At 49.1% G+C, this 26,632-nt stretch overlaps 2 protein-coding genes across 2 annotated transcripts; both read left to right on the forward strand.

Annotated features, from left to right (window-relative positions):
- The first annotated feature begins 7,899 nt into the window (after positions 1-7,899).
- Positions 7,900-8,784, forward strand: LOC123763292 (octapeptide-repeat protein T2-like). The gene has a single exon (XM_045750429.2). The coding sequence runs from the start codon at positions 7,900-7,902 to the stop codon at positions 8,782-8,784; it is 885 nt and encodes a 294-aa protein (XP_045606385.2).
- Positions 8,785-10,071: 1,287 nt separating this feature from the next.
- On the forward strand, positions 10,072-21,983 carry LOC123763298 (uncharacterized). The gene is made up of 2 exons (XM_045750440.2): positions 10,072-10,160; positions 21,206-21,983. Exons 1-2 carry the CDS (start codon positions 10,072-10,074, stop codon positions 21,981-21,983), a joined length of 867 nt encoding a protein of 288 aa, XP_045606396.2.
- The last annotated feature ends 4,649 nt before the right edge of the window (positions 21,984-26,632 follow it).

Raw genomic sequence — 26,632 nt, forward strand, 5'->3', positions numbered from 1 at the left:
TCACCCCCTACAACCATCTCCCCCACCATTCCTCACCCCCACAACCATCTCCCCACCATTCCTCACCCCCACAACCATCTTCCCCACCATTCCTCACCCCCCACAACCATCTTCCCCACCATTCCTCACCCCCCACAACCATCTCCCCCACCATTCCTCACCCCCCACAACCATCTCCCCCACCATTCCCAATAACAACATTTGGGTACAAGGATGTTGTCGATGTTTCAAATTGTTCCAAGCAGCACGGGCTATGGTGATCCCCCAGACGTACTCACCTGGCACAGGAGAGATGCGTGGGGGACAGGAAGATAGTGGTAGTGGTGATTTATAATCCCTAAACAACAGAAGGTCTGGTGAATAATATGATAAATGAAGTGAGACTTGATTGAAAATAATAGAAAAAAAGAGCCATAGCATTAAAAGGAGTAATACTTTGGGATTCAATCCCAGAGAAATAGTATGGATAAGTAAGAGCCCCACTGAAGGTCATGAGACATGGAGGACAAAACTAGTAGATACAGCAGATAAACACTTCTTGAAACAACATATTATAGAATCAACAAGAGTAATAGATGATCCAATAGAACTAGATGTGGTGTTTACCTAAAATAAATCAGATGTACTCACCAGGAGCCGGTCGGCCGAGCGGACAGCACGCGGGACTTGTGATCCTGTGGTCCTTGGTTCGATCCCAGGCGCCGGCGAGAAACAATGGGCAGAGTTTCTTTCACCCTATGCCCCTGTTACCTAGCAGTAAATTAGGTACCTGGGTGTTAGTCAGCTGTCACGGGCTGCTTCCTGTGGGTGGAGACCTGGTCGAGGACCGGGCCGCGGGGACACTAAAAGCCCCGAAATCATCTCAAGATAACCTCAAGATAACCTATAACCTAATTGTGCTTGCGGGGTTGAGCTCTGGCTCTTTGGTCCCGCCTCTCGACTGTAGATGTGGAGAAGATAGAGTGCTACAGAGCTATAAATCCCCACACAAGACGGAGGTGCAGGCAAAAGGTATCCACCACCTCCTTCAACACAAGAACAAAAAGTATCAAGCATAACACAGGACAGGAACAAAAAAACATGAACAAAGTTCAAAGAGCTAAGATCAGAGGAAAATAGAGATGACCTAAAGAGAGCCAGAAATGATTACGTTAGAGCCAGAAGAGAAGCTGATAGAGACAATTTAAAAACGACATAGTAGCAAAAGCTAAGGACCAACCCGAGCTCTTTTATAGCCACATAAAGATAAAATCAACAGATACTATGTGATAAGGCCAAATAGGTCTTCTTCAATGGCCCATTGAATTACACTATGTGTAATTGATTATGTGTATGTGTACACTAATTACACATATGTGTAATTGATTATGTGTATGTGTACACTAATTACACAATTACACTATGTGTAATTGATTATGTGTATGTGTACACTAATTACACAATTACACTATGTGTAATCGGCGACAGATTTCAAGGTGTACTTACCTGGTATGTGGAGTCAAATCTAAGTAATGATAGTTGCCGATTTGTCGTGTGACTGAACCAGTGACGTGCGATGAACCTGATGGGTCAAGATCTGATGGGTTGAAGCTTCCTTGTTCCTGACCACCCCGTGAGTGAGGGCGCGGAGGGTCACTCACTGTGAGGGGTCACTCACTGTGAGGGTCACTCACTGTGAGGGGTCACTCACTGTGAGGGGTCACTCACTGTGAGGGGTCACTCACTGTGAGGGGTCACTCACTGTGAGGGTCACTCACTGTGAGGGGTCACTCACTGTGAGGGGTCACTCACTGTGAGGGTCACTCACTGTGAGGGTCACTCACTGTGAGGGTCACTCACTGTGAGGGGTCACTCACTGTGAGGGGTCACTCACTGTGAGGGTCACTCACTAGTGGTCTTGTTGTGTCGAAGGTCAAACGCCCCACGCGAGCCTAGTTAACAGGCGGAATGCATTAGGCAGTGATGTGGTGGAGGCTGACTCCATACACAGTTTTTAAGTGTAGATATGATAGAGCCCAGTAGGCTCAGGAACCTGTACACCAGTTGATTGACAGTTGAGAGGCGGGACCAAAGAGCCAAAGCTCAACCCCCGCAAGCACAAATAGGTGAGTACAAATAGATGAGTGCACACACACACACACACACACACACACACACACACACACACCATACAGAATGACAGGTTTCACGTGTGGCAAGTGTGGAGGGGTGAAGCACTGACCTCAGCAGGTGTGGAGGGAGGATAGCGGGAGTGCAACAGTGACCTCAGCAGGTGTGGAGGATAGCGTGAGTGCACCAATGACCTCAGCAGGTGCTCGGGGCGTCTTGGGGAAACCATTGTTTTGCCTCGGGGTTATGAGAAGAGTCTTGTGGTGAGGAACCAGACCGGAATGTGGGGTGGAGGCCGCCCTTCTTCCCCTGGGGGGGAGGGGGGAGGGGGGAGGTAGGGGCGAGGGGTAGGGGGGAGGTAGGGGCTTGGGGTAGGGGGGGAGGAGCGACGGAGGAAATGAAGGGAGTTGTAGGGAGATGTTTTGGTTATGATAGCAGGCGGACTGTCCGCCTTGTTGACACGCTGTGTGAGTTATGATAGATCGAGGCTCTTGGGCCACCAGCTGTGGGAGTGGGGCGTCTCATCTTGGGCCACCAGCTGCGGGAGTGGGGCGTCTCATCTTGGGCCACCAGCTGCGGGAGCGGGGCGTCTCATCTTGGGCCACCAGCTGTGGGAGCAGGGCGTCTCATCTTGGACCACCAGCTGTGGGAGCGGGGCGTCTCATCTTGGGCCACCAGCTGTGGGAGTGGGGCGTCTCATCTTGGGCCACCAGCTGTGGGAGCAGGGCGTCTCATCTTGGACCACCAGCTGTGGGAGCGGGGCGTCTCATCTTGGGCCACCAGCTGTGGGAGTAGGGAGTCTCATCTTGGGCCACCAGCTGTGGGAGTGGGGCGTCTCATCTTGGGCCACCAGCTGTGGGAGTGGGGCGTCTCATCTTGGGCCACCAGCTGTGGGAGCAGGGCGTCTCATCTTGGGCCACCAGCTGTGGGAGCAGGGCGTCTCATCTTGGGCCACCAGCTGTGGGAGCAGGGCGTCTCATCTTGGGCCACCAGCTGTGGGAGCGGGGCGTCTCATCTTGGGCCACCAGCTGTGGGAGCAGGGCGTCTCATCTTGGACCACCAGCTGTGGGAGCGGGGCGTCTCATCTTGGGCCACCAGCTGTGGGAGTAGGGAGTCTCATCTTGGGCCACCAGCTGTGGGAGTGGGGCGTCTCATCTTGGGCCACCAGCTGTGGGAGTGGGGCGTCTCATCTTGGGCCACCAGCTGTGGGAGCAGGGCGTCTCATCTTGGGCCACCAGCTGTGGGAGCAGGGCGTCTCATCTTGGACCACCAGCTGTGGGAGCGGGGCGTCTCATCTTGGGCCACCAGCTGTGGGAGTGGGGCGTCTCATCTTGGGCCACCAGCTGTGGGAGCAGGGCGTCTCATCTTGGACCACCAGCTGTGGGAGCGGGGCGTCTCATCTTGGGCCACCAGCTGTGGGAGTAGGGAGTCTCATCTTGGGCCACCAGCTGTGGGAGTGGGGCGTCTCATCTTGGGCCACCAGCTGTGGGAGTGGGGCGTCTCATCTTGGGCCACCAGCTGTGGGAGCAGGGCGTCTCATCTTGGGCCACCAGCTGTGGGAGCAGGGCGTCTCATCTTGGGCCACCAGCTGTGGGAGCAGGGCGTCTCATCTTGGGCCACCAGCTGTGGGAGCGGGGCGTCTCATCTTGGGCCACCAGCTGCGGGAGTGGGAACAAACAGGTATGATAGCACACCAACCGGTGTGATAGCACACATATAAATATGCTCTCACTTGCCTCGCTATCCTCCGGAGCATAATAATTGTCTAGCAGTATTGATCAGTTCACACCTGAGCACATCCCAACACACCTCTCCAATCTCAACAACTAAAGGATGTTCTAATCCATCTAATCCACATCAAATCACACATCTAATCCACTGGCATTTTCAATCGCCTTTGAAACCACCGTGTTAGATAAATTGTAAATTTTTATACGTATATTCGGTTGATTGGGGGTATATCGATATATCTTCCAGTTCCAGGATATATTTCTTTGATCTTTCAATGTTTCCTGGAAGCTATGCAAGCAAAATTACAGGGATTATAGCGAATTATAAGGAATCATATATCAATGGCAATCAAACAAGGCGATTAGTAACCTCTTCAGAAATTACACTGTACTGATTAGATTAGACGGTACATGATTATAAATAAAATCATACAATCATTTATAATTCTATAATATTAATTATATTTAAAGAAGGCCCGGTCTCTGACCAAGCCTCCTGGATGATAGTCTGATCATTCAGGAGGCCAGGAGACAATCGACTTGAGAATGGTCCTGGACGGACCGAAACGTCGTCGTCCCTTCACCTTCTAGTGTGTGGTCTGGACAACATAGTCTGATTAACCACCATAAAAGCAAGTTATATGTAATATTTCGTACGGAAAATAACCTAAAGTGTTGGAAACAACTTGATTACATACGCCACAGCGAACCGAGCGATTTCCAAGTAGCACGGGCTATGGCGAGCCCGTAAGTACTTGTAAATAACCTTTTGGTTCGTTACAATGACATATCAGAACGAGGGCAGAAGGCGCTGGTGGGAGGGCAAACGCCTCCTCCTGTCATCTTCACTATCAGTCGAGGTAAATGTCAAGATATGCTAACGGGTTGAGAGGATGCTGAGCTTAGACCAGGGGGCAGCGCCCTCCGACAATGCTTGCCTTGTCACATTGTCATATTGAGGAAGAAAATGCGTTTCTCTCACCCCAGTCTGTGTAGCACGCAATGTCCAAGCACCATTCTTTTGTTTTGTGTATCTGGCAGTTGGTCTCGGCTTCTCTTGCTTGTAAGTGACAGTCAAATGAGAGTTCCAAGTCTTCTGGCTTGTATGTGACTGTCAAATGAGTGTTTCATGTCCTCTTGCTTGTATGTGACGGTCAAATGAGTGTTCCATGTACTCTTGCTTGTAAGTGACGGTCAAATGAGTGTTACATATCCTCTTGCTTGTATGTGACAGTCAAATGAGTGTTCCATGTCCTCTTGCTTGTAAGTGACGGTCAAATGAGTGTTTCATGTCCTCTTGCTTGTATGTGACAGTCAAATGAGTGTTACATATCCTCTTGCTTGTATGTGACAGTCAAATGAGTGTTCCATGTCCTCTTGCTTGTAAGTGACGGTCAAATGAGTGTTCCATGTCCTCTTGCTTGTAAGAGACGGTCAAATGAGTGTTTCATGTCCTCTTGCTTGTATGTGACGGTCAAATGAGTGTTTCATGTCCTCTTCGACGGTCAAATGAGTGTCAAATATCCTCTTGCATGTAAGTGACAGTTAAATGAGTGTCAAATGTCCTGTTAGTTACAAGTGGCAATTTTATGAGAGATTGCAAATCATGCAACTTAAATATAGCATTCATATGATTGTTACAGCTCCTCTAGCTTCCTGGAACACTATATAACTCTTGCGTTTTGTCCCACCGGTGTTGTGTATAAGTCTGTATGATACAGAGGATCATACACCGGTGTAGATATACACTCAACTCGTGTATTTACGTATGTACGAACCAGTTAACACAGCTCAAGACATATTCAGTTAGATAATACAACGTAATACAATGCAATACACGGGGGAATACATGTTAATACACGTGAAGAATGAAGTGTTGTCGTGGTCTTCCAGGTCTGTACAGCAGGGCCTCGTGGGAGTACCTGGAGTTTGGCTGAGACTCTGTGTTTCTTGAGTCCTGGTAAGGAAGGAAATGGAGGAAATGTCACTGGAGTTGTGAGACATAACTGAGACGTTGCTGGTGTGGAGGGGGCACACCTGAGGTAGACTTGGTCTTGGCAGGTGTGTCAAGAGAAACAGTCTACACATGTAGACCAAGAGAAACAGTCTACACATGTAGACCAGGACAGGAGAAACAGCCTACATGTGTAGACCAAGACAGGAGAAACAGTCTATACATGTAGACCAAGAGAAAAGAAACAGTCTACACATGTAAACCAAGACAGGAGAAACAGTCTACACATGTAAACCAGACAAGAGAAACAGTTCACACATGTAGACCAGGACAGGAGAAACAGTTCACACATGTAGACCAGGACAGGAGAAACAGCCTACATGTGTAGACCAAGACAGGAGATATAGTCTACACATGTAAACCAAGACAGGAGAAACAGTCTACACGTGTAAACCAAGACAGGAGAAACAGTCTACACGTGTAAACCAGGACAAAAAACAGTCTACATATGTAAACCAAGACAAGAGAAACAGTCTACACATGTAAACCAAGACAGGAGAAACAGTCTACATATGTAAACCAAGACAGGAGAAACAGTCTACACATGTAAACCAAGACAGGAGAAACAGTCTACACATATAAACCAGAATGTTCCAGACCACACATTAATATCGACAAATATCAGATACAAAGAATACTGACGTTACCCTAGTGGCCTGGCCGACGACCGGGCCGCATGGATGCTAAGCCCCGAAAACACCTCGAAGTCGAATCTTACCTTGCTCTAGGGCTCACCCCTAGCTGGTGTTCCACCCGGCTGTTGTGGTCAGCGTTGCTGTGTAAATCTACCCACGAAAACATTTCAGGTGTGTGGATTGAGAGTCCTAATGTTCAAGTAGGTTATTGTGGCTTGCTGTTTGCAGTGCGGGGGGTGTGGTGGTCTTGAAGGGGCTGAAGATATCAAGAGGATAGGCTGAACAGAACGTAATTGGGTGTAAGTAGGGCCTGTCCTGAATTGTCTTGAGTTTACATTGTCTTGAGTTTACATTGTCTTGAGTTTACATTGTCTTGAGTTTATATTGTCTTGAGTTTATATTGTCTTGAGTTTACATTGTCCTGAGTTTACATTGTCTTGAGTTTATATTGTCTTGAGTTTATATTGTCTTGAGTTTATATTGTCTTGAGTTTATATTGTCTTGAGTTTATATTGTCTTGAGTTTACATTGTCTTGAGTTTACATTGTCTTGAGTTTACATTGTCTTGAGTTTACATTGTCTTGAGTTTATATTGTCTTGTTTATATTGTCTTGAGTTTACATTGTCTTGAGTTTACATTGTCTTGAGTTTATATTGTCTTGAGTTTACATTGTCCTGAGTTTACATTGTCTTGAGTTTATATTGTCTTGAGTTTATATTGTCTTGAGTTTACATTGTCTTGAGTTTACATTGTCTTGAGTTTATATTGTCTTGAGTTTACATTGTCCTGAGTTTACATTGTCTTGAGTTTATATTGTCTTGAGTTTATATTGTCTTGAGTTTACATTGTCTTGAGTTTACATTGTCTTGAGTTTATATTGTCTTGAGTTTATATTGTCTTGAGTTTATATTGTCTTGAGTTTATATTGTCTTGAGTTTACATTGTCTTGAGTTTACATTGTCTTGAGTTTACATTGTCTTGAGTTTACATTGTCTTGAGTTTACATTGTCTTGAGTTTATATTGTCTTGAGTTTACATTGTCTTGAGTTTATATTGTCTTGAATTTACATATTGCTTGGCTTTGTCCCAAGGCAGCGTGAGTGGCCGCCCAGGTGAGTGGGGTAGTGCCAAGAGCTCTCAAAGGTGGCACAGGTGGCACAGGTGTGGGGACATTTAGTGCCAGGTAAGCATTAGAGTGACGCAGGCAGACCCAGGGACACCAGACTCGTGGAATAATGCCAGATATTAATTAAGACACTTAATACCCTCCGTCCACGACGACTCCACAGGGTCTGAGGGCGGTCCGTGACTAGTTAATCACCCAGCACAGAACCCCCCCAAGGTTCAGAAGTGAATGGCGAGTCTTCACGAGGCGTTTTGATTGGCTGCATATAAATTACGACGGTGTTTATGTACGCCAGAGGCCGCCAGAGGCCGCCAGAGGCCGCCAGAGGCCGCCAGAGGCCGCCAGAGGCCGCCAGAGGCCGCCAGAGGCCCCCAGAGACCGCCAGAGACCGCCAGAGACCGGCAGAGACAGCCAGAGGCCGGCAGAGACCGCCAGAGACGACCAGAGACGACCAGAGACCACTAGAGACCGCCAGAGACCGCCAGAGACCACCAGAGACCACTAGAGACCGCCAGAGACGACCAGAGACCACTAGAGACCGCCAGAGACCACTAGAGACCGCCAGAGACGACCAGAGACCACTAGAGACCGCCAGAGACCGCCAGAGACCACCAGAGACCACCAGAGACCGCCAGAGACAGCCAAAGGCCGCCAGAGGCTGCCAGAGGCCGCCAGAGGCCGCCAGATACAGCCAAAGGCCACCAGAGACCGCCAGAGGCCGCCAGAGGCCGCCAGAGACCGCCAGAGGCCGCCAGAGGCCGCCAGAGGCCGCCAGAGGCCGCCAGAGACCGCCAGAGGCCGCCAGAGGCCGCCAGAGGCCGCCAGAGGCCGCCAGAGGCTGCCAGAGGCCGCCAGAGACCGCCAGAGACCGCCAGAGGCCGCCAGAGGCCGCCAGAGGCCGCCAGAGACCGCCAGAGGCCGCCAGAGACCGCCAGAGGCCGCCAGAGGCCGCCAGAGGCCGCCAGAGGCCGCCAGAGGCCGCCAGAGACCGCCAGAGACCGCCAGATACAGCCAAAGGCCACCAGAGGTCGCCAAACGCTACCAATAGATTCGCCGCGAAAGAAGGAGACGACCAGAAGACGTCAGAAGACGCCACAACTATTATAAGACGTCAGAAGACGCCAAAACCCTCAAGACGCAAACACAGGATATCAGAAGACGTCAGATAGACGTCAAAAAAGAGGTTCATATACCTGATATCAAAATCTCCCAACCCTGGCAAGTACAAACATAACTACAGGATTATTTTTTTTTGTTTGCGCTGCTATCTTTTGTGCTGCTTGCACAGTAAAGTATTTAGTGCAATGTTATCTGACGTTTCTTGGCACTGCGCTTATCTCTTCAACGCGATATGGAGTCAGTCAAGGCAGCAGCAGGTCGTTCAAGGTTGGGAAGGGGGGGGGGGGTAAGCTGTTCCTCTCTCCCTCTGTAAGGAGAGGAAGAGCTTGAGTTATAGAGTTGGCTCCTTTGTAACTCAAGAATCCTAGCTACAATAGCAGCAGCATCATCTTCAACAGCAGTAATATTAGCAACAGGAACAGCAGCAGCAGCAGCAGCAGAAGATGCAGCAGCAGCAGCAGCACCAGATACAGCAGCAGCAGCAACAGCAGCAGCACCAGATGCAGCAGCAGCAGCAGCACCACCAGATGCAGCAGCAGCAGTAGCAGCACCACCAGATGCAGCAGCAGCAGCAGCAGCAGCACCAGATACAGCAGCAGCAGCAGCAGCAACACCACCAGATACAGCAGCAGCACCAGATACAGCAGCAGCACCAGATACAGCAGCAGCAGCAGCAGATGCAGCAGCAGCAGCAGCACCAGATACAGCAGCAGCAGCAGCAGCACCAGATGCAGCAGCAGCACCACCACCAGATGCAGCAGCAGCAGTAGCAGCACCACCAGATGCAGCAGCAGCAGCAGCAGCACCAGATACAGCAGCAGCAGCAGCAGCAACACCACCAGATACAGCAGCAGCAGTAGCAGCACCACCACCAGATGCAGCAGCAGCAGCAGCAGCACCAGATACAGCAGCAGCAGCACCACCACCAGATACAGCAGCAGCAGTAGCAGCACCACCACCAGATGCAGCAGCAGCAGCAGCAGCACCAGATACAGCAGCAGCAGCAGCAACACCAGATACAGCAGCAGCAGCAGCAGCACCACCAGATGCAGCAGCAGCAGCAGCACCAGATACAGCAGCAGCAGCAGCAGCAACACCAGATACAGCAGCAGCAACACCAGACACATCAGCAGCAGCACCAGATGCAGCAGCAGCAGCAGCAGCAGCAGCACCAGATACAGCAGCAGCAGCACCACCAGATACAGCAGCAGCAGCAGCAGCAACACCAGATACAGCAGCAGCAGCACCAGATACAGCAGCAGCAGCAGCAGCAACACCAGATACAGCAGCAGCAGCACCAGATACAGCAGCAGCAACACCAGACACAGCAGCACCAGATGCAGCAGCAAGGCGGCAGCGGCCTGGCAGTCATCACGCCAGAAGGTCAACGACTTCGTCATTTCCTGTCGAGATACAGAGTGATCAGGTGTGTGAGGCGAGAGAGAGAGAGAGAGAGAGAGAGAGAGAGAGAGAGAGAGAGAGAGACAGAGAGAGAGAGAGAGAGACAGAGAGAGAGAGGAGGGAGAGAGACAGAGAGAGAGAGGAGGGAGAGAGACAGAGAAGAGAGACAGGGAAGGGGACAAAAGGAGCAAGTAGAGATGGTGAAACATATACTGAAATAGGTTCAGTCCTAGTTAGTAGGTAGTTAAAAGTTCTAAGCCCTCCAATTCTGGCGTCAAGCGAGTCGTCTATAAACCCACAAGAACTGGGAGTGACAATATCGGGAAAATCCTTAATACGCTTACGGGCGCCAGACCTCTTCTGTCCTCAGCGTTACCGCCCGGGGCGCCAAGGCCACGCTGGTCACGGCGGTCATGAGGCTGTTCGACCCCTGACGAGTCACCACGCTCCTGACCCCTGCGATTCTTGACACAAATAGCTATCGTTCCGTTACTTTATCTACCCCAGTGAGGCTGTTCTCTAGCATCTTGAGCAGTGACACCTTGGATCACGCTGTCGTAAGTCAAGCCTGGCCTCGGGCCGGGCTTGGGGAGTAGAAGAACTCCCAGAACCCCATCAAGCAGGTATATGTGGGCCTGCGGGCCGCTCCAAGCAACAGCCTGGTGGATCAAGCTGTCATAAGTCAAGCCTGGCCTCGGGCCGGGCTTGGGGAGTAGAAGAACTCCCAGAACCCCATCAAGCAGGTATATGTGGGCCTGCGGGCCGCTCCAAGCAACAGCCTGGTGGACCAAACTCTCACAAGTCAAGCCTGGCCTCGGGCCAGGCTTGGGGGAGTAGAAGAACTCCCAGGACACCCATCAAGCAGATGTCAAGCAGTCGACTTTCAAAAGCAGTCAAGAGCTACAGGCGGCAAGAAAGTATTTGTCCTTATGAATGGATGCGCTGGTAAGCTGACAGGCCTGGCTGTCATCTTTGCCAAGCTTTGTAGCCGGATTTACAGATGGTGTAGGGTAATGTCTCCCATCCGGCCTCCGAGGGGGACCCGGAGCCGGGTTCACACTAGACGAGGGGAGTGTATCAACACACTCCTGGGCTGACAGTGATGAGGTCGATGGTAGACTACACAAATGCATTATAGCATCTGGTGTCACATTGGCATGCGTAGACCTTATCTTGAGGTTATCTTGAGATGATTTCGGGGCTTTAGTGTCCCCGAGGCCCGGTCCTCGACCAGGCCTCCACCCCCAGGAAGCAGCCCGTGACAGCTGTCTAACACCCAGGTACCTATTTTACTGCTAGGTAACAGGGGCATAGGGTGAAAGAAACTTTGCCCATTGTTTCTCGCCGGCGCCTGGGATCGAACCCTGGACCACAGGATCATAAGTCCAGCGTGCTGTCCGCTCGGCCGATCGGCTCCCTGGCAGCTACAGGACCTTAAGGTAAAGTGACGTACCCTTAGTCAAGTGCTGACTGCAGCTCATAAAAAGAGGCACGTCAATAAAGACGGATCTATTCTGATAAACGTCGTAGATTTAAGATGGATTCCGGTACATCAGGAAAGCCCCCGGAGCCCTAAGAGTGTGTGTGTTCATCCTTAAACAGTCCGCGAGACTGGTCCACTCTCTGGTAGTCTGGCTTAGGAGGAAACAGGCAGGTTCAGTTAGCAGGTAGAGGGCGTTCGCAGCTGAGTGTGTGTGCCGCACGATACACCTGACACCTTTACCGGCCTGGGTCGATGTTGCTGCAGTCAGCGGCTCCATCAGAGTAGCGGCCGGCCATCCTGTCCTGCAGGTCAGCGATGACTGCTGCAAATCCGAACTCATTTGCCTCAGAAAACTTTATGGGAACAGGAGGCCCTGTCCCCATACACTGGAGGGCCCTGTTTCCGTACGCTGTAGGGCTCTGTTCCCATACACTAGAGGGCCCTGTCCCCATACACTAGAGGGCCCTGTCCCCATACACTAGAGGGCCCTGTCCCCATACACTAGAGGGCCCTGTCCCCATACACTAGATGGCCCTGTCCCCATACACTAGAGGGCCCTGTTCCCATACAACTGAAGGGGCCCTATGCTCCAAGACATAAGGAGACATATTGTGTTCTTACCGACATCTTTACTTGTGTGAGGTGTGAGTTAAGGTGATCATGAGGAAGTTCTATGTCCTGTATGAGTATATATGTACCACGTGGCAGGGATATGAGGGCCAGGAGCAGAGATATGAGGACAAGTCTCTGTGAATGTAAGATGTAGGAACTAATCGTTTATTTCACCTTAAGTTTTATAAAGAATAGTAAACCATTAGACTACGATGAATGGTCTATCCATTCGCTGGGGGCTAGGGATACCCCCCCCCCTCCTCCCTGGCCCCCAGCGGCAGGGGGGGGGGGAGAAAGAGCCGAAGCTCAACCCCCGCAAGCACAACTAGATGAGTACAAAGAAGTTTAGCATTGAAAAGGTGCAAACTAGATGTAAGAGATATGTTAATCAAGGGAGGTGGAAGAGAGAGAGGTGAGGGAGAGTGGATACTGAGGGAGAGTGAGGGACACTGAAGGAGAGTGAGAGAGAGTGAGGGACACTGAGGGAGAGTGAGGGAGGACTTATCTGCACAGGAAAGATATCAAGTGACGGCTATCCATGTCGCCCCTCTTCAAACTCTGATCCTCTCCTCCCTCCACACCCTATGTATTCCCAATATACACCCCATACACTCTTCCATGGCGGTGTGTTCACTCACAGGATGAGTGGCGCTGCCCAATACTCGATACAAGCCTAACATGTGTATATATATATATATATATATATATATATATATATATATATATATATATATATATATATATATATATATATATATATATATATATATATATATATATGCAACAATGATCACAAAAACACTGATCCAAGTATGCAGAATAACCACATATGAAAAATAGAAATAGAAAATGCTAAACATTTTCTAATGTTTAGCATTTTCAATAGAAAATGCTAAACTAGCATTTTCTATTTTTCATATGTGGTTATTCTGCATATATATATATATATATATATATATATATATATATATATATATATATATATATATATATATATATATATATATATATATATATATATATATAATATACTGGCTGCTTGTCCCCCGACACAGAAATCACAATAGCGTGATGCATCAATGAACAAATCCACAAGGCCCATGACGAGGATTCGAACCTACGTGTATTTGGTTTGTGTCTCGGAGAGGCTACAGGATCCAAGTAAGTTCAGTTAAACTTCTGGTTTCAACTTTTTTTGACCATGTCGTAGCTCAGTCGATTAAGGCAGCGTCTGGGGTGCTCTCGGACGTAGGTTCGAATCCTCGTCACGGCCCTTGTGGATTTGTTTAGGAATGAGGAATGTCTCACCGCCAGATCTTGAGACACAGGTCATCTGGCCTCTATAAAGTAATGAGGAGCGTTGATTAAACAGTACTGTTGTCTAAACGGAACTTTGCGTGTATTCAACATTGTGTTTTAAATAGCCTTGATATTTTTCTTATTGAATACAATGATAATGATTGATATTATTTTTGTTTAGGGGGAACTAAATCAGTTGTATATGTACAATATTTTATGAATGTCATTTTTATTTGATTGTATTTGATTCAGAATTAGTAGTTAATGGGGGTTTAAAAAGATATCGTTGTTATATTAGTTTATTTGGGGTATTTATAGCCCAATACAAAAGCAAAATACAATTGGCTGTTTTGGGATGCTTTTTGCATGGCATTTCAACTAGATGTCATTTTAAAAGTACCGAATCACCTTCTGTGGTTGAGTGTTCAATAAACCCTTGAACTATATGTTTAACACATCTCTCACCCTGTCCATGGAGGACAGAAGAAAATGTATGTATGCTGGTTAGCATTTTAAATGTCTGGCCACGTCTGTGGTAGAAAAATATTAATAATAAAAAAAAAAAAACTTGGTGTCGCCCATTTGCAACATCAGATACTTGGTATCTGTCAAGGTATCTGTGAATACTGTGTATTTACCTAGTTGTGCTTGCGGGGGTTGAGCTCTGGCTCTGTCGGCCCGCCTCTCAACTGTCAATCAACTGTTACTAGCTACTATTTTTTTCTCCCACACCACACACCCCAGGAAGCAGCCCGTGACAGCTGACTAATTCCCAGATACCTATTTACTGCTAGGTAACAGGGACATTAAGGTTAAAGAAACGCTGCCCATTGTTTCTCGCCGGCGCCCGGGATCGAATCCGGGACCACAGGATCACGCGTCCAGTGTGCTGTCCGCTCAGCCACCGGCCCCTGGGATTCCACTGTACTCACCTATTTGTGCTTGCGGGGGTTGAGTTTTGGCTCTTTGGTCCCGTCTCTCAACTGTCAGTCAACTGGTGTACAGATTCCTGAGCCTACTGGGCTCTATCATATCTACACTTGAAACTGTGTATGGTGGTATCTATGCATACTGTCGCGTGGATTGAGAGCGAGATCTTATTTTCCGTGAGCCTCTCCCTTAGCGAAGCACTGTTAGGTAACCACCCTACCCGAGGAACTTAGATATAGCGAACATTTCCCACGCCACTTACTCCCACAAGTCATTTTTAACAATTTTGTGGTTCGCCTTTACCAAGCCTGTAATAATTGCGTCTGTTTACAAGTGTGTTAAAGTCTTTTGAGGAGATGAGTGGTCGGGCGTTCGCGCCTCGCTACACCTGTCATCCACACCTGCGACCACAGAGGACAGGCATGGAGGGGATAGGAAGGACAGGGATAGGAAGGAGAGGGATAGAAAGGGGGCCTCTTAGGGCAGCAAGCTTCTACCACAGTCCAGACGCTGGGTCGACCCCCAGTTAACAAAGGTATTCAAAAGACCTTTTCTCAAATATTAATCTATATAAAAGAGAATGTTCGTCTATCCATCTGTCTGAGACTGGAGAACAGACGCCTGTGGCTAGTCACACCAAACTTTGCTGGGTGACTGGTGGAGGTTTGGGGATAATCATAGGCAGGACAGGTTTCAAACCCATGTACACTCCCTTGGGTTTAATGGCGATTATATCTCGATCATTTTCATACTCCATCCTCATCCAGATAGCCTGAGGATAGGTCGGGGACGGCTGCAGCTTGAACGAGCATGAGGATTGGTTGCTCTCCAATCACTTGGGATCTTAACAGCTCATCATCACAAGTTTAGTCTAATTAAGAAGTACTAGAGAGGAAGACCTATTGAAGGAGTACTAGAGAGGAAGACCTATTGAAGGAGTACTAGAGAGGGAGACCTATTGAAGGAGTACTAGAGAGGGAGACGCTATTGGAGAAGTACTAGAGAGGAAGACCTATTGAAGGAGTACTAGAGAGGGAGACGTCTTGAAGGAGTACTAGAGAGGGAGAAACATAGTGACAGGGAGAACAAGAGGGAAGCTGAGAAAATACCAAGAAACAGAAGAGGCCAATAATAGAGAGATCTATTGAATGCCACTTGTAACCTTCTCTAGATATTCCTAATGCTACGACAATGGGTGATGTATGAGTGTATATGACAGTAAACAGTTTACCTTGGAACCTTCAAGCTCGCCAGGGGGGGCGTTGAAACCTGGAACCGTCTCGTAGAATGACCCACTGTGGTTCCAGCGCTTAGTGAGAACCACTAAACTGAACAAATGTAGTGAAATGATGTACTCCTTAACTGACCAGTTTGGGAGATGAATTCGTGCTGGTGTTGACTGAGCCACACCCTGACTCCACCTCGTAACGAGCCAAGACTGCTCTTGAGAATGTGTAGGCTTCCTGAGAATATGTAGGCCTCCTGAGAATATGTAAGCCTCCTGAGAATATGTAGGCCTCCTGAGAAGGTGTAGAACTCTGTGGTCTGCCGGCAGCAAACCTCTCACAGCCTGTTTTTGATTCTCATCTTGCAAGCGGTAGCGCAAAAAAGGATTACAGAGGGCACAAAAGGTCTTTATCAGACCTCAACGGAGATTATTACATTAACAATATGAAGCTTCTTCTGGCACCTAGTGTGTGTAGCCAGCGCCGGTGTCAAGCTTGCCTCTCTAACCCAAACAATGGCTCAGGGGTCTCCAGCTATAGACCCGAGCGAGGCCTCGCTAGACCCGAAATAAGCAGCCATCTAGCGGTGACCTTGGAGAGTATGACTCTTAGAAGGATGTTCCTCAAGTAATGGGATGTCTACGCCTCATGGGAGCGAAGAGTTCTTCAATTAAGGTGTCTATATACACTGAAGAACATCTCAAAGACTCTCACATACCTGGTGTCAGCCTCATAAATCCCTTATACTCCTTATACTGTTACAAGAAGTTCGCTAACAAATAACTCCTAATATCAAGAACGTAAATATTGTCATGTTCTTCTGTAGTTTGCTTTGTAAGGAAAACTTGATACAGTGCTTGGAGGTGTGTGTGATCAAGCAGACTCTGGCGCCTACGTCGAAGAGAGAGCAGCTGAATGTTATCCCAGAGCCACTTCAAGGAAGGACGGTTCAAGGATAGGCTCAAGGCCTATCCTTGGCCTCAAAAAGAGGCCAAGGATAGGCTTCTTCTCTCTGTATAATTGTAATTTCCCACGAGTCTCAGAGTACATTTGGAGGCTTGATGTTACCTGTTGTTACTGTCTGCACTCATTCATACTCTCTCCTCTCTCTCACCTCTCTCCCCCTCTCCCTCTCCATATCTCCCCTCTCCTCTCTCCCCCCCCCCACACTCCCCTCGCTGGTCACCAGGTGTAGCGAGGGGACCCACGTGTGTGTGTGTGTGCTCCAGGTAGCCGCTCACCTGCTGGCACTACCACCCGAGGGGCGCGCCACGCCAACACCAAAATACCCACGCCTCGCCCCTAAATATATGGCCTTATGTGGGGCTACCGGCGCTATTTATTGGGGGCGAGGGTGGGCGGCCCCCTGGCTGCTGAGGTGCGTAGGGGGGCGCTGTTCTTTGTTGTGTAGGGGCGCGTGTGTGTGTCCCTGGGGTAGTGTTAGGGTCGTCCCTATCACTGTGTACTGTTAGGGTCGTCCCTATCACTGTGTACTGTTAGGGTCGTCCCTATCACTGTGTACTGTTAGGGTCGCCCCTATCACTGTGTAGTGTTAGGGTCGCCCCTATCACTGTGTACTGTTAGGGTCGTCCCTATCACTGTGTACTGTTAGGGTCGTCCCTATCACTGTGTAGTGTTAGGGTCGCCCCTATCACTGTGTACTGTTAGGGTCGTCCCTATCACTGTGTACTGTTAGGGTCGTCCCTATCACTGTGTAGTGTTAGGGTCGTCCCTATCACTGTGTACTGTTAGGGTCGTCCCTATCACTGTGTACTGTTAGGGTACTGCTCATCACTGTCTACTGGTAGGGTACTGCCCATCACTGAGCTCTGCTCCTGCGGCACAGCTTTCATCTCTTGTCGTTACACTCTTGTGGCCTATTTATTTGCTTCCAAACTCCAGCTGAACACACTACGGGCTCGCCATAGCCCGTGCTATTTGGAACTTTTGTTCCCAGTAGCTGAATCTAAAACAACAACAACATCAAACTGAAACTCTGCCAGTTATTCTTGCTTGGATCTTGTGTGTTTTGACGCCTCTTGTTCAAGAGACTCTCAACTGTTCTCTGGCAACATAACAGAATATAGTTCACCCAGACATACTTGTCAATCATCTGTTATTTCATCAATATTAACGGAGCGTTTGTTTGGGGCGCTGGTCTATAGTTCAGGTCCTTCCGCCCCGACCACAGCTTGTATACTGCTGTCAAGTTTGCCAGAAATAACATCACATGAGACCATGAGGCATGGCAGGATGTGCAGAATACCCCCGTTGAAGAGCAGAGGTGCAACAGGTACTCTGAGAGAGAACTCTATCAACATCAGAGGCCCGAGACTGTTCAACACGCTTCCACTACACACAAGGGACATAACTGGCCGACCCCTCACAGTGTTCAAGAGAGAACATGATAAAACACCTCCATAGAATATGTGATCAACCAGGCTGTGATACATACGTCAGGCTGCGAGCAGCCGCGTCCAACAACCTGGTTAATCAGCCTAGCAACCAGGAGACCTAGTCGGGGACCGGGCCGTGGGGACGTTGATCCTCGGAACCATCGCAAGGTAACCGCAATGATCGCCTGTAGTATCCCATATTTTTAGAATTTTCTTTAAGAGAATCCTTGTGGGTTTCCTATGTAATCCAACAGTGTTTCAACAAGACCGCTTCTGTAACTGGCGAACAAGGGCAGCCCAGGTGAGACGAGAACTACAGGTAGCAGAGGACTGTAGAGTATTAGACTGGTTAAAGTGGTAAATGAGTATGAGTACCACAGTGGCTGACTGTTGAGAACTAGGGACAAGGGTCAGAACTGTATCACCCAGTTCTACAGTGACTGGGTGATACAGGCCCACACGACCACTACACCACCACATGTAAAAGCAGGGTACTTGGTGCTTAGACTTGGGAGTCTAAATATATCGACAGAGTGTGTGTGTGTAATGAAGACCACTCAGCCTCCGTAATATAAGGCGGCAAAATTATCCATCAAGTGCTTCCGGGTTTTGTTTCTACAGGGCACCATGTCCCATACTTGTGGTGGGCACTATGCCCCATACTTCTACTCACCAAGTTACCCTTCATTTATTGCCAGAACTTCGTAGAATATACATCTGTCGAGGTCCTCACACACACATCCTCATCTCAATATAAGTCTTCCCTTATCCATAGTGTATGTCCGTGTGTGTGTGTGTGTGTGTGTGTGTGTGTGTGTGTGTGTGTGTGTGTGTGTGTGTGTGTGTGTGTGTGTATGTCCGTGTGTGTGTGTCCTCCCTGACCATCCGGCACTCAGTGTTCATGACAGCTTTAACCTCCGTGTCATGCACTCTCAGAGTTGCTTGTCCCCCCTTCTCTTAATCCTCGAACAATTGGCACTTCCCTTTGTCTCTCGACGCCTGTCCTGCCTCCATGGGCAGGCTGCTGCAGGTCTCACTTAACACAACCCCTACACCAGCCTGTACTCCGGTAGGCTGACAGTTGAGAGGCGGGACCAAAGAGCCGAAGCTCAACCCCCCCGCACTATCAACAGCTTCTCCGCTCTTCGGGGAGACGTTCGAGGTTGTGAGGTGGCTCATAAACCCAGATGATAAAGTTCCCAAAAACTGTAAACTAGATTTTTTTTAAGTTAGAATCTGGTTAACTTGAGTTAGGTTGGGGCCTCAAAAGCAACTATTTTGGGTTACAATTTCGAGCAGAATAAATTTTTTGTTTGGGTTAACTATGGAATTAATTTTGGAGTTGGATTTTCAATGTTTTGTTTAGTAACTCACAGGATGAGTGGCGCTGCCCAATACTGTCACTATGGCGGTGTGTCCACTCACAGGATGAGTGGCGCTGCCCAATACTGTCACTATGGCGGTGTGTCCATTCACAGGATGAGTGGCGCTACCCAATACTGTCACTATGGCGGTGTGTCCACTCACAGGATGAGTGGCGCTGCCCAATACTGTCACTATGGCGGTGTGTCCATTCACAGGATGAGTGGCGCTGCCCAATACTGTCACTATGGCGGTGTGTCCATTCACAGGATGAGTGGCGCTGCCCAATACTGTCACTATGGCGGTGTGTCCACTCACAGGATGAGTGGCGCTGCCCAATACTGTCACTATGGCGGTGTGTCCATTCACAGGATGAGTGGCGCTGCCCAATTCTGTCACTATGGCGGTGTGTCCACTCACAGGATGAGTGGCGCTGCCCAATACTGTCACTATGGCGGTGTGTCCACTCACAGGATGAGTGGCGCTACCCAATACTGTCACTATGGCGGTGTGTCCACTCACAGGATGAGTGACGCTGCCCAATACTGTCACTATGGTGGTGTGTCCACTCACAGGATGAGTGACGCTGCCCAATACTGTCACTATGGCGGTGTGTCCACTCACAGGATGAGTGGCGCTACCCAATACTCTCACTATGGCGGTGTGTCCACTCACAGGATGAGTGACGCTGCCCAATACTGTCACTATGGTGGTGTGTCCACTCACAGGATGAGTGGTGCTGACCAATACTGTCACTATGGCGGTGTATCTTTTGTGTAGAGCTATGTATATTTGGAACAGTTAGGTTATGTATACTAGGTCCACTACCGCCCACGAGATATGGGTATTGGGGTCCAGTATACTACCCTCGGGATGGGTATTGGGTTCACTACCCCCTTCGGGATGGGGTATTGGGTCCACTACCGCCCTCGGGATGGGTATGCGGGTCCAATATCCCCTACGGGATGGGTATTGGGTCCACTACCGCCCTACAGGATGGGTACTGGATCCAGAACCCCCTACAGGATGGGTATTGGGCCCAATACCGCCCACGGGATGAGTATTGGGTCCACTACAGACCACAGAATAGATATGAAGTGCATCCAAAGTTAGACAATTTAAAACCATCCTCTCAAGCCCGTTTCAAAGACCACGGATGACGGAAAGCCCTTCTACAAATGAGGCTGTTGATCTAGGGAGATTACTAGGGGCCCTGGTGACTAGGGGGCCTGGTGACTAGGGGCCCTGGTGACTAGGGGCCCTGGTGACTAGGGGCCGTAGTGACATCGCCAGGGTCAAGGGGGAGCGACCAGGTCACCTCAGCTTTCGATCTATTCTCACTCGCCCTCGGGTCCTTGTTGACAAGGGCTAGAACCAATTATTGAGGACTATCCTTACCGCTTGCCCTGTGCACTCGGTATCCCTGCCGCTACCAGCTGGGTGGTACCCCTGCCAGGTCTACCCTGCCACTACCAGCTGGGTGGTACCCCTGCCAGGTCTACCCTGCCTCTACCAGCTGGGTGGTACCCCTGCCAGGTCTACCCTGCCACTACCAGCTGTGTGGTACCCCTGCCAGGTCTACCCTGCCTCTACCAGCTGGGTGGTACCCCTGCCAGGTCTACCCTGCCACTACCAGCTGGGTGGTACCCCTGCCAGGTCTACCCTGCCACTACCAGCTGGGTGGTACCCCTGCCAGGTCTACCCTGCCACTACCAGCTGTGTGGTACCCCTGCCACTACCAGCTTGGTGGTACCCCTGCCAGGTCATACCCTGCCACTCCACCAACACAACAAGAGCCCCCGCCAACAAGAGACCCCCGCCAACAAGAGCCCCCTGCCAACAAGAGACCCTGCCAACAAGAGCCCCCGCCAACAAGAGACCCCCGCCAACAAGAGCCCCCTGCCAACAAGAACCCCTGCCAACAAGAGTCCCTGCCAACAAGAGACCCCCGCCAACAAGAGCCCCCGCCAACAAGAGCCCCCGCCAACAAGAGCCCCCGCCAACAAGAGACCCCCGCCAACAAGAGTCCCCGCCAACAAGAGACCCCCGCCAACAAGAGTCCCCGCCAACAAGAGACCCCCGCCAACAAGAGCCCCCGCCAACAAGAGCCCCCGCCAACAAGAGACCCCGCCAACAAGACCCCCCCGCCAACAAGACCCCCCCGCCAACAAGAGTCCCCGCCAACAAGAGTCCCCGCCAACAAGAGTCCCCGCCAACAAGAGCCCCCTCCAACAAGAGCCCCCCGCCAACAAGAGCCCCCTCCAACAAGAGCCCCCCGCCAACAAGAGTCCCCGCCAACAAGAGTCCCCGCCAACAAGAGTCCCCGCCAACAAGAGCCCCCTCCAACAAGAGCCCCCCGCCAACAAGAGTCCCCCGCCAACAAGAGTCCCCCGCCAACAAGAGTCCCCCGCCAACAAGAGTCCCCCGCCAACAAGAGCCCCCCGCCAACAAGAGCCCCCCGCCAACAAGAGTCCCCCGCCAACAAGAGTCCCCCGCCAACAAGAGTCCCCCGCCAACAAGAGCCTTCTGGTATGAACTAGCTGATCGATAGATTACATCATGACGTCACCGATGACGTCACAGGGGCAGGCTTTCTGTGGGGGGGGGGGGGGGGGAGGGGGAGAGTCGCAATTAGCACTCTCCTAATTGTAATTAAATAGTTGTCCTTGCTGGGGTTGAGCTTCAGCTCTTTGCTTCCGCCTCTCATCCTTCAAATAAAGATAATAGATAACCTGAGTGGCAGAGACAGTGGACGAGAATGACAGCATTCATGGCTTTATCCTAGCCAAAACGGTTCCACAGCTACTTCAGGAGGATGACTGTGAATAAGTAGTCAGACTGAACGAGAGAGAGGAAGGACACACACAGAGAATGATAAAGAGATGTGTGAGGAACTTAACAAAGTCAAGGAAGTATTTAAGTTGGAACCTAAGGGAGCCAGCCGGTCGGCCGAGCGGACAGCACGCTGGACTTGTGATCCTGTGGTCCTGGGTTCGATCCTAGGCGCCGGCGAGAAACAATGGGCAGAGTTTCTTTCACCCTATGCCCGCCTGTTACCTAGCAGTAAAATAGGTACCTGGGTGTTAGTCAGCTGTCACGGGCTGCTTCCTGGGGGTGGAGGCCTGGTCGAGGACCGGGCCGCGGGGACACTAAAGCCCCGAAATCATCTCAAGATAACCTCAAGATAGCCACTTGTCCCCAAAATCGAATTGGAAGTTCCATAGAAAAGCCTCACTGAAATGACAGAGAAAACTGAAGAAAACAAATGAAAGGATATTGAAAGAAAGACCAACGAACAACAGAAAGAATAAAGAACTAAAGAAACATCTATATGAACTGTGTCTAGAATTAGAAAATAAAGCAACTGAAGCAACGTGTAGTGTTTTGCTATACTATTTAATTATTCTCTATATATTGGAGAACTACCTGACTGGTGGAAAAGGGTTACCATGAGACTGGTGCATAACAGACTAGTGGATCATGTAGAACAGTTCAACTCCAAACAGTAACGATGATTCCGAGTAACTGTGAAGCATGGTAACCATGAGAGAGTAGTTGTGATACACAGTAAGCATGGTAGAGTAACCTAACCTAACCTAACCGAGGAAACTGAACGCGACTCAGGTTATCTTGAGATGATTTCGGGGCTTAAGTGTCCCCGCGGCCCGGTCCTCGACCAGGCCTCCACCCCCCGGGAAGCAGCCCGTAACAGCTGACTAACTCCCAGGTACCTATTTACTGCTGAAAGAAAATGGAAGTTCAAATCCTTCATATTAAACACCATTTATGTACTGGCAATCAAACCCAGTAATTAAAAGCGGCGATGAGAGGGATTGGAAGGCTTATCCTGTGGCAAAGGAAGGATTAGATGCCATTAGCCCCGGGATCTACAGCTGAGGGAAGGATTAGAATCACTGGTTTTAGTGTTAGAATCGTTTGTAGATTGGTATTTGAGTTTCAGTAATGTTCACTCTGTGTATTAACGAATGAGAAAGACAAAGATTATATATATATATATATATATATATATATATATATATATATATATATATATATATATATATATATATATATATATATGTATATACATATCGAGTCACTTCTGGGGTGTGAGTTTTCATTCGCATATAGTCCTGGGGACCATTCAGGCTTGTTCGCATATATATATATATATATATATATATATATATATATATATATATATATATATATATGCGGAAAATCCACAGAGAAATATGAAATGAGGTGAACGTTTCGGCTCTGTTAAAGCCTTTGTCAACACCAGACTGACTAAGGAGAAGGGAGAAGGGGGAGGATATATAGGCCGACACCTGACCAACCCATCCCTAGGGTTGGTCAGGACACCTGACCAACCCATCCCTAGGGTTGGTCAGGACACCTGACCAACCCTAGGGATGGGTTGGTCAGGTGTCGGCCTATATATCCTCCCCCTTCTCCCTTCTCCTTAGTCAGTCTGGTGTTGACAAAGGCTTTAACAGAGCCGAAACGTTCACTTCATTTCATATTTCTCTGTGGATTTTCCGCATAAAATGATCAGTGTTTTGTGATCGTCAATTGCATATATATATATATATATATATATATATATATATATATATATATATATATATATATATATATATATATATATATATATACATATACATATATATATATACATATATATATATATATATATATAAAATATAACATAATACAGGATCTCGTAGATTTTTTTTTTTAATTTTGCCCCCGAGGGGGGAGTTTATTGGGCAGCGTCACTCATCCTGTGAGTGGACACACCACCATAGTGTCAGTATTGGGCAGCGTCACTCATCCTGTGAGTGGACACACCGCCATAGTGACAGTATTGGGCAGCGCCACTCATCCTGTGAGTGGACACACCGCCATAGTGACAGTATTGGGCAGCGTCACTCATCCTGTGAGTGGACACACCGCCATAGTGACAGTATTGGGCAGCGTCACTCATCCTGTGAGTGGACACACCGCCATAGTGACAGTATTGGGCAGCGTCACTCATCCTGTGAGTGGACACACCGCCATAGTGACAGTATTGGGCAGCGTCACTCATCCTGTGAGTGGACACACCACCATAGTGACAGTATTGGGCAGCACCACTCATCCTGTGAGTGGACACACCACCATAGTGACAGTATTGGGCAGCACCACTCATCCTGTGAGTGGACACACCGCCATAGTGACAGTATTGGGCAGCGTCACTCATCCTGTGAGTGGACACACCGCCATAGTGACAGTATTGGGCAGCGTCACTCATCCTGTGAGTGGACATACCACCATAGTGACAGTATTGGGCAGCACCACTCATCCTGTGAGTGGACACACCGCCATAGTGACAGTATTGGGCAGCGCCACTCATCCTGTGAGTGGACACACCACCATAGTGACAGTATTGGGCAGCACCACTCATCCTGTGAGTGGACACACCGCCATAGTGACAGTATTGGACAGCGCCACTCATCCTGTGAGTGGACACACCACCATAGTGACAGTATTGGGCAGCGCCACTCATCCTGTGAGTGGACACACCACCATAGTGACAGTATTGGGCAGCACCACTCATCCTGTGAGTGGACACACCGCCATAGTGACAGTGTAACACTGTAAGGTGTTTGGTTTAGTTTAATACATACATAGAGTACATGAGTCACAGACAGGGATTAAAGAAGGCGCCAGTTGTCTGCCTGAGATCTCACACCTCAAAGCGTTAATGACCTCAAGTGACCTGAGGTCAGATCATGAGAATTTCACCTTGCTTCCGCTAAGCTTATAATTGTAGTCTGGTAGCCTTCAAACATGCCGACGTTTAAGGAGTGGCTTGGTAGTGCCGGAGGCTATCTACTTGTGGGCGGAGTTAGTACTAGGGTCCCCAATATATACTCGGAGAGCATTAAGCATTAACAAGACAGAAGAGAACAGCAGACGAGCCAGCAGAGCAGAGAAGACGTCCCTAGCAGGGAGGCTGTCGGCCGGCAGGGGCGAGACAGTCTCTGTCAAGCTACGGACCCCCCCCCCCTCTCTATTCAACTTAGACTCAGTCCTCGGTGAGTGAACATTAAGGTGACTTGGTCGTGTTTACATATGTTGTGTGATGATCAGGGGCAGTCAAGTTGTAGGGTTCTCGAATTCTTGGATGATGACTCACTTTGAATATTAATCTTTAACATTTTAATGGGATTGCTTAAGTTATGATACTTATCATGAAAAATATAATTGTTGAATTTATGATTTAAATGGACTTTATTTTGTTCCCTAGAGATTTTGAGTTGAGGTGAGAAAGCCTCTGGGATTATTGGTTCCCTGATATTAATGAGTACATGGTTGGAGTTGATACATGATAAAGATGGGACAGATTAATAATGACCTCTTGATAACATCTTGATAACATGAGAATTTTGTGATACAGACAAGTTCCATTCCTTGTCTTGTATGTGATGATCTAGAATGGATGGTGGCAGCATTTCGTCTTCTACTATCTACTCTTCTACTTCTACTATCTACTCTTCTACGTCTACCTATCTATGCCTCTCCCTCCACCCCTCTCTAAACTCTCACTTTCAACTAATGACCCTCCTCGCTCCTCCCACCTCCCTACCTCTCACCCCAAACCCTCACTACTCATCCTGTGAGTGGACACACCGCAATAGTGACAGTATTGGGCAGCGTCACTCATCTTGTGAGTGGACACACCGCCATAGTGACAGTATTGGGCAGCGTCACTCATCCTGTGAGTGGACACACCGCCATAGTGACAGTATTGGGCAGCGTCACTCATCCTGTGAGTGGACACACCGCAATAGTGACAGTATTGGGCAGCGTCACTCATCCTGTGAGTGGACACACCGCCATAGTGACAGTATTGGGCAGCGTCACTCAGCCTGCGAGTGGTCACACCGCCATAGTGACAGTATTGGGCAGCGCCACTCATCCTGTGAGTGGACACACCGCCATAGCAGCATGTACAACACTCCCCAATAGGAAGAAAACCCGCTGGGTTGTTCATCCTGTCACTTGCACCCAGACACAGCTGGGACTTGTTGAACTGTCTCAAGTGAACAGCTCCTCAAACAGGAAGATTAATATTTGTCAACCCTTAAAAGCTTACGTTATCTTGCGGGTGCAAAATGGGGGAATCTTTTTAAGAACAGTA

Source organism: Procambarus clarkii, chromosome 49 (assembly GCF_040958095.1).
Source record: "Procambarus clarkii isolate CNS0578487 chromosome 49, FALCON_Pclarkii_2.0, whole genome shotgun sequence".
NCBI classification, from domain to species: Eukaryota; Metazoa; Arthropoda; class Malacostraca; order Decapoda; family Cambaridae; genus Procambarus; species Procambarus clarkii.

Excerpts from the sequence above, each read along its gene's own strand:
- LOC123763292 (XM_045750429.2), top strand. The coding sequence starts at position 7,900 with ATGTACGCCAGAGGCCGCCAGAGGCCGCCAGAGGCCGCCAGAGGCCGC.
- LOC123763298 (XM_045750440.2), top strand. The coding sequence starts at position 10,072 with ATGCAGCAGCAAGGCGGCAGCGGCCTGGCAGTCATCACGCCAGAAGGT. Across the intron at positions 10,161-21,205 it reads TCGAGATACAGAGTGATCAG|GTCATACCCTGCCACTCCAC; the intron begins GTGTGTGAGGCG and ends TACCCCTGCCAG.